The sequence below is a fragment of the Ranitomeya imitator genome, chromosome 6 (genome assembly GCF_032444005.1).
Source record: "Ranitomeya imitator isolate aRanImi1 chromosome 6, aRanImi1.pri, whole genome shotgun sequence".
In the NCBI taxonomy this organism is placed as follows: domain Eukaryota; kingdom Metazoa; phylum Chordata; class Amphibia; order Anura; family Dendrobatidae; genus Ranitomeya; species Ranitomeya imitator.
The window spans coordinates 478,409,147-478,417,790 of record NC_091287.1 but is presented as its reverse complement, the minus strand read 5'-3'; the positions used below and the strand labels follow the sequence as shown (position 1 = coordinate 478,417,790).

Genomic DNA, 8,644 nt, shown 5'->3' with positions numbered 1-8,644 from the left:
ATGACTGCCTTCTGGACGTTTGTCAAGTAAGCAATCTTCCCCATGGCTGTGGAGCTTACTGAAACAGACTAAGGGACTTTTTTAATTACTTAGGAAGCCTTTGCAGGTGTTTTATGTTAATTATTCTAATTTACTGAGATAATGACTTTTGGGTTTTTTCCCATTACACCTGCTTCCAACCAGTAAAACAGCAAAGGTTGGGCGGGCACCATCCAACACAATAGCTAAACGGGGATCACCTGATGCATGTAAATATAACCAAGCACAGCACGAGAAAAAAAGACAGCATCATAAAGAATGGGATCACCACAAGTCAAATGTCTAACAAATATATACAACAATCTTTATTTAGACCACACCACACAATAACTATGTTAAAAATAATTAAAAACTCCCGCAAACAATGGGAGATAAGGGTCCATACATTACAAAGTATAATACTAAAACAGCCTTGGAGAGTCTAATCCTGAATGATGCCAGTAATGTTATACACATAAACAGTGGGAAACATAGTAAAAAAAACCCTATGTGCATGCTGTGTCACTTAAAGATTAGCCACATAATTCCTCAAATAGGTATCTGAGACACACTAACCATCCTACAAGGCGGTATCCCATGCAGGCTTAAAGAGGGTTTGCAAAGTATCCAAAGGGACCTAGCTGAAAGCGGCTACAAAGTAGAACCCAAGCCGCCCAGAATCCTCTAAATAAAGATTGTTGTATATATTTGTTAGACATTTGACTTGTGGTGATCCCATTCTTTATGATGCTGTCTTTTTTTCTCGTGCTGTACCTGCTTCCAACCAGTTACTGTCCCTGGACTCTGACAAGATAAAGTACTGTTTCTTCCTGATCACCGCTTCTGCACCCGCTGATTATGGACTGGACTGCAAGGATTCACCGCCGCCGCCAGGATCCAGGACGCCATCTTCTCCAGGACTACACTGGACCTCTCATGCGCCAGGGCCTTGGCGCCAACGTACACTGCTCGGAAACTGCGTTCTAAAGTCGTCGGACTGATAAGTTTTGCCATACTTGAACTTTCTATCCTATCCCCTACACCTGATTACCCCGAGTTCCAAACCCCTTGTTCATTTATGATGTTTCTTATATTTTCTCCCTGCGAAGAGTATATCTATTAAAGTAAACCCCACGTGCTCTGCGTCTGACCCGTTACTGCATCTTGCAACCTGCTTACACTTACAAGGCCAGCCTTGCAGCTACACCAATCACTTGCTCCTTGCTCTTCCTGTAAAGTGGCCTCAGCTAATAACAATTAACATGCCCACAACACTGACCTAGAGAAGTTTCCTTTTAGGTATAAAAGTAATTTATCAAGAATGTTTATCCTTCAAAACCATTAATATAATTGTCTAGCTTTTTATAAAAGAAGACAGTCAATCCCTTTAGGACCCCAAAGCAATGTTGCAGTGGCGAGAAATTGCATATTGAAGTTGTGTCTGGAAATACATTGTGGCGTGACAATACACTTCTAGCTTCTGAGCCTCTCACTGTATTTCCTACCTAGCAGCCCTCTAAATTGGCTGCTTGTCCATGTACCAGAGCAAATGACCTATCAATCACCTGTCAGTTAGCCATTGGAGGATGCTGCTAGTTTGGACACACAGTAGAGGTTAAGAAGCAATAAGTGCATCATCATGTGTCAATGAACTTCCAAACAATTCAAAACATGATTCCTCGCTGCCAGTGTTCTGGTATCATAAGGGATAGATTGGTTTATCTTCTACAGTGCTGTGGAATCATATTCATGGTTTGGAGGGGAATAAAAGTTTGACAGGTTTCTTTTAATTGAATTTTCATAATTCACTTACAGACATTCAGAGAAGATGACTGTCCCTATAAACAGGTAACGCATTAAAGAGAAATCTGCAAAATTATTTAATAAATGTTCTATATGTGATGAACGTGAAGGATCCACAGCTCGTCACTTTGCCTGATGTCAATATTACACCAGCAGGGTCACGTGGTAAGCCTTCCCACTTGTAACAACGTGACAATCAGCACCCCCGTGGGACACGTAAGGTCCACTTGGCACAGTTTTACACTGACAACCAACTGTCCACACAGGTACATGGAGGCACAGGGAGTGAGAGAAGGTGGCCCACAGAGTCACTGATGTGGTACCACATTCGCCCACAACCCTGACAGGCTGAAAGGCCCCTTTCACTAGCACTATTGAAGCAGAACCTTATCATCCTGAGAGGACTGCCACCAGTTCCTCGTTCGATATATGCCTGTCTGTTAACAGGGTTATATCGGGCCAGAAGCCAGCCCCCTGTAGCATGTGAGATTAGGCCGAGAAACGGATGTATGGATTCGTGGATCGAGATAAAAGAGCAGTCCAATGTTAAGTTATATATTTAATCACCTTAAGGGTACATTAGACAATACCTATATATATATACACAATGGTTATACCTATACAATGCTCAGATATGCAGATACAATAGTGGTAGGACAAAAGGTATAAGCAGAACATATGGTCAGTTACCAGTTAGATGAAAGGTCTGGCTTGCGGGGGAGAGGCTGCCACATGGGAGGTTTGTGGTCCCCTTCCTAGGGCAGCGGTTCTGGCGCCATCAGGTCCGACCAGACCCCTGCTACTCAAACTAAATACAGTTTTGCTACATAGCTGCTACTGGCTGTTCTATGTATCTCCTTTCCCTTGCGTGCTAGAATGACTTGAGACCGAGGCCGGCACTTGTCCTGTTCTGGGATCTCGAAAATATACACGATGTACAGCTAGGACGTATAGTTTTTCCATAACTCCTTTATGAATTCCTATCTGGCTGAACAAAGGACTCAGGCCACATTGCTTGGATCCACAGGGGTCTTCCTGTAGAAGGTTGCATACCAGCTAGCTAGTGTGGGGGTATGAATCCCTTTGTTTGAAGCTGGCCATGTGTCATGTTACCACAGCATGTGCTGAAGGAGTTTTTACAATTCTATGCCAACTACGATACAGATGATTGGCATGGAATTATGTCTCCAATATCTTTACGCTATATGTCTAAGCCTAGACTAGTCAGTGAAATGATGGAAAATGAAACTACAGTCAACTTATGATGCAAATGCATCTAATACCAAAAATGAAGGTAATGTATGTTAGCAAATACTACAGTGAGAAGTAGAGTTGTGCAAAATGATTGACAGGATCTTGGTACAGCAATCACATCGGTAATCAAAGGCCACCGGACCAAGACCCGGTGAACATCCTCCCATCTGCCAGCATCCCCAATGCCTCTTCTGATCAGTAGGTCCGGTGCAACGTCATCTGTCCTGCATGCCGCAATGATGACGATGGGCTGAACCACACAACCAGAAGAGGAGTCGGAGAAGGCAGGAGTGAGGAGGAGGTTCGTAGAGGTCTGACCTAGTGGCCAGCAGTCCATGACCACAGGGCAAGGGTCAGGCAAAACTCTTTGCTCGTCTCTATCAAGCTAGCAATAAGTAGGGAACAGATGTAGCAGAAGATACAGTAGTTGTAAGTTTGTGGTCTGTTACCATGAAGACCTGCATAGAAAAACTTGTGTTTTTTGTTGTTTTGTTTTTTCAAATTAAGACCTATCACAAAGTTGCCCAATTGTTTTTTGTTTTTTTATTTTTATCCTTGATACATTGGTACAATAAAAAAAAAAAAGAATCAGCAAGTGTGCACGCAAACTGCGGCACTATCACATTAGACATGGAGCATTTGTTTATCCCTAGGAAAACTTTTGCAGGAATTTCAGTATCATTTCATTTTTAATTTTAACAGCGTAACATCCATTGTGCTGTGGTATAATCCACTGAATATTGTGCCATCCCATATGGCTGCAGGTATCAGATACATAAAGGCTTACAGAAATGTTGAGAGAATGGGCCACTTGCGTTTCCCTGTATGTGTCGTCCGTTTCGGCTTCGGTTAGCTTCCTTCTTCAGGTCTCTGAGATTTCTGTTGCTTTTGCCTTCTCAATGACTTCTGCCTGGCATGGAGCCCACGTCCTTTTCCTACAGCCCCATCGTTACCATTCATCATCTTTATTACTAAGCATTGGATGCCGATGCCTTCTCCAAGATCAAGGACCTTTTATCCTTCACTCACAAAGGAACATCATTATCCACACGCTGCCACGCCGGACACTTCTCACCCATACATTCATTACAGGTGATGGACGACCTCAAACCGTGACAAACACGTGTATCAGATAATACTAGGATGATGGACGTGTCAAGGGGCTGCAGGTGAAATATCTTAGTCCATTACACTAATATATTAGCACTTTTTCCATATTAATAGGAACTGCTCCACTTTTATGGAAAGGCACTTTAGAGGAAACTCTGATTAAAAGAATTGTGGTTCCATACATATTTATTTCCATTATTGGCAGGCATTTTCTATGCAGCCAGCAATGTGCAAGGAAACAAAAAGCCTGAAAAGCAAAATGGGGCAATATTTTTAATGATGCAATAATAGAATTCGGACCCTGGAATTGTGGTAGAATTTAAAAGACGCATATACAATTGTCCAAATGGACAGAAAAAAGAATGACATTTTTCAATCCTAATTTAAAAATTATTATTAAAACATAGCATTGCTATCTAATTGTGAAGACTATTCCTCCCTTCTCCTGCTGCAGGAAAAAAGTCACATTGACGGTGTATCTGCCATACACATCACTCCAAAATGTTTCATCATCAGCATGGCTTCACCAGGGATATTCATTCCTGTACCCCTGATGAAGCCGAAATGTGTGATTTTAACAACCGACGAATAGTACTCGGATTTAGGCTATGTGTACATGGAGGTTCTTTTTGCTGAGATTTTGGAGCAGAAAATCAAAGTTTTGGAGGAGTTTTGACATTTGTAGGAGAATTTGAGGAGTTTCCACTAAATTTCTGCTCTAAAACTGCAGGCACATAGCCTTTGACAGCAATATTTCCAAACCCACATATTAGGGATTTTTCATTTTGGCAATATCACAATTGATTCGATATAATATCTAAGTTTTAATAATGCCAGCGGAAACAGTGAAAGAATAGTACATGGTTTTCTGTTCATTTGGACAATTGAATATGCTAATTTTTAATGACACCCCATTTCCAAAAATGTATTTTTGGCCCAAAATGCATGCAGTTAAGTAAAAAAACAAAAATAATTGTGTCCGTATCCTTTAATAACTGTATAACAGAATGATACAAAAAAGATCAAAATATAAAATCCTGCTCTGTTCAGAGTGCTCCTTTAAAAGGAATTTATCAGCAGGTTCTGCTATGTAATCCAAGAGCAACATGATGTAGGGACCGAGACCCTGATTCCCTTGACGTGTCAGTTGCTAATCTGCATGCTCTTATTTTTATAAAATCAATGTTTTACCTGCTGCAGGTCTAGCAGCACTCTGAATGTTGAGCTCTGTATACCCCTACCCACATCACTGATTGACAGCTTTTTGGATGCACTGTATAATGCCAGAAGCCTGCTAGTCAGTGGTGGGGATGAGGCTATACAGATCAGTTGACTTGGAGATATGAGACACCTAGTCCTGCAGTGATAATCTCCTGCTGATAAAACACTGATTTTATTGAAGCAGCAACACACAGCCTAGTAAGTGAAATCCCTGGAATTGGGGTGTAAGCCTAGACATCATGCTGCTCTCAGATTACATAGAAAAAACCTGTTGACAGATTCCCTTTAAAGCTAGTACCTATATCACAGTATGCCCTCTATCAGCTATAACTCTTTTCAACTAACTTACAATATAAATATATAAAAACATTACAATATTCCAGTAAAAATGAAAAAAGAAGTGGGGAATCTAACATGCCAGTTTTCAAGCACAAAAAAAAATAACAGCAAATTTTGGCACATGACTGGTGGAAAAAAATGCTTAACTTTTCTCAATACTTTGCTACTCTCCGTGTTTATTTTTTAAGTGGGTGAGGCATAGTGGAGGAGTGGGATCCTTCCATAAAATTCCCCAAAACTTCAACAGAACTCATATTAAAGTTATTTTCTCTACCCTTCGGTCTTATTCAGTTGTCAGTAATTTCTCATATGCAGAGATGATAATGTGTGCAAACTGTAAAGCGCTGCGGAATAAGTTAGTGCTATAGAAAAATAAAGATTATTATTATACGCGAAAAACCTGTAGAGTTTCATTAGTGTTTTTGATCCAATTTTCAGCAGAATTTGGTCAGTGTGTCGGTCGTTGCTATCGGTTTCACCAATTTTTCGCGCATGAAAAATATATGACGTGGATGGTATCAATGTGCTTTCCAATTTTTTCACGGAACCATAGACTTGCATTGGCGAGTTTGATCCATGACTCGGATTGAAATCAGACAAGTCTCTGTTTTGGTGCAGACCACTTGGCAAACAAAAATACACGGACAAGTGAACAGCCCCGTAGACTAGGTATGAACAACGTCTATCCGTAAAAGACACGTACAGAACTTGTACTTGAAAAATTGACGTCTGGATGAGCCCCTACGCCTACTGCAATGCATTTTTTGGAGTTTTATATTTTCATAAACATCATCTTTTACCTTGATATCAGATCATTATGATAAATGGTAAATTCTGCTGCTCAGCAGACAGTAAGAGACAGTTCAAACTTATCCCTGAATTAAGAGGAGTCTCATGGGTTTTCCATTTTCTGTTGGACTGTCTAGTTCAATATATGTTGAAATGCTAAACCATGGGAGATGAATAAAGATCTGTCCAATTACAGTCCCATATTATACTCCGCCTGTCACCGTGGATGACCTGGCAGCTCCAGGAAGGCACATAAGCTGTCATAAAAAAGGATAAAAACAAGTCTGCGATATTGTGACAGTCGGCAGATAGGTAAAACTTACAGGATAAGAGTTGTAACTTTCAGTGGCTTCTTAGCACATTACAATATTATAATATACAGAACAGTATAATTTTATAATCTACAGGTTAAGGTCAGGGTGGCGTCTTCACTTTGCAGCGGGGTCATTAGGTGGCTTGAGTTTGTATGTACTAAAATAAGAGACGACTTGTTGTGGGACCTCGGCCAAGACGCTTTGTGCTAGGGCTTCCTTTGGAGCCTAAGGAAAGAGGACAAGAAAAAAAAATTACTTTATGGAACTGTTGACATCAAGAAAAGCAAAATAAAATATTACAAGAGATAATATAATATCAGGTAGCGCAGACCGGGACCAGTGCAAGGTCTCTAAGCACAGCTGCAATCAGTGTCCAGAAGGTGCAGGTCAAGCCATTCGGTGACCATGATGGTTGTGCTGCGAATAGGTTTCTCTATTAGACGCCGCCGTACCTGCAAAAGGCCCTTCAGGAAAGTCTTCTCTGACGTTGCTTTTGCATTGGCTTTCTTTTTTTTTCTATTTTTATTTTTTCAACTTCATATATTAGATAGTGGTGCTTGAAGAACGGATGGGCCACTACTTTTAGCCGCTTCACAGCTTTTGAAGCCTCAAGATATTGATATAAACTCAAAAGACCGAACATGTGAACACTAAGTGGTTTTGACGTTGCAGTGTGCATGTTCGTTCTTCTTGGTGTTTTTTTAGCACTTTTTAACAATTCCATGCGGAACGTTGTGCGTACATACCCTAAGCTTGGAAAAATACCATAGGTCATCACGTAGTGAGCGGTTTGACGTCTGCGACCTCCACGGTCATGGGAATGGAAGGGATGTGTTCCTTTCAAAGTTTTCTACGTACAGCAGCACCCTGGCTACCGGCCATGCAAGGGACAGCAGGACGGCCATGACTAAAAGGAGCAGGGCTTACACTGCCACAAACTAGGAGCGCTGCAGTGCATGGAACTTAATTTGTAGGGTCACAGAGTTAGAGAAATTATGCACACAGCTCTGGCAAAAATTAAAGGGAACTTGTCACCTGAATTTGGCGGGGTTTTCGGGTGTTTGATTCACCCTTTCCTTACCCGCAGGCTGCATGCTGGCCGCAATATTGGGTTGAAGTTCATGCTGGGTCCTCCGTAGTACACGCCTGCGCAAGGCAATCAAGAGAATGCCAAAAGTGTGCAAAGCAGTCATCAAAGCAAAAGGTGGCTACTTTGAAGAACCCAGAATATAAGACATAATTTCAGTTGTTTCACACTTTTTTGTTAAGTATATAATTCCACATGTGTTAATTCATAGTTTTGATGCCTTCAGTGTGAATGTACAATTTTCATAGTCATGAAAATACAGAAAAATCTTTAAGGGTATGTGCACACGTCCGGATTTTTAGCGTTTTTTTTTTGCGGAATTTCGCTATAAAAACATTATGCATCCTATCTTTTAGAATGCATTCCGCATTTTTTGTGCATATGTTAGCGTTTTTTTCCGCAAAAAAAACGCATACCGCAAAAAATCCGGACATGCTCTATCTTTTTGTGGATTTTTTGCGGATTTCCTATCAAAAAGGACTTACCGGAAAAAAAAATAAATCCGCAAAAAATCCGCGCAAAAAACGTGCAAATTCCGCGAGAAATCCGCGCGAAAAAAGGACGCGGATTTCTGGCAGAATTCTCAGGATTTTGTCAGAAAAAAATCCTGACGTGTGCACATACCTTAAATGAGAAGGTGTGTCCAAACTTTTGGTCTGTACTGTATGAATTCAAGATTTTTGAGTTGACACTGTTTATGCAGTTTTTT

The 8,644-nt window shown here is 40.9% G+C and overlaps 1 protein-coding gene across 2 annotated transcripts in view; it reads right to left on the bottom strand.

Moving 5' to 3' along the window:
* Nucleotides 1–3,603: 3,603 nt before the first annotated feature.
* The window catches only part of CPNE3 (copine 3), a 105,375-nt gene continuing 100,334 nt past the window's right edge, over nucleotides 3,604–8,644 (bottom strand). For both annotated transcript variants that reach the window (XM_069731574.1, XM_069731575.1), the window contains exon 16: nucleotides 3,604–7,073. In XM_069731574.1, the coding sequence (XP_069587675.1) occupies nucleotides 6,963–7,073 (111 nt within the window). In that variant the 3' untranslated portion in view covers nucleotides 3,604–6,962. The remainder of the gene's footprint in view (nucleotides 7,074–8,644) is intronic.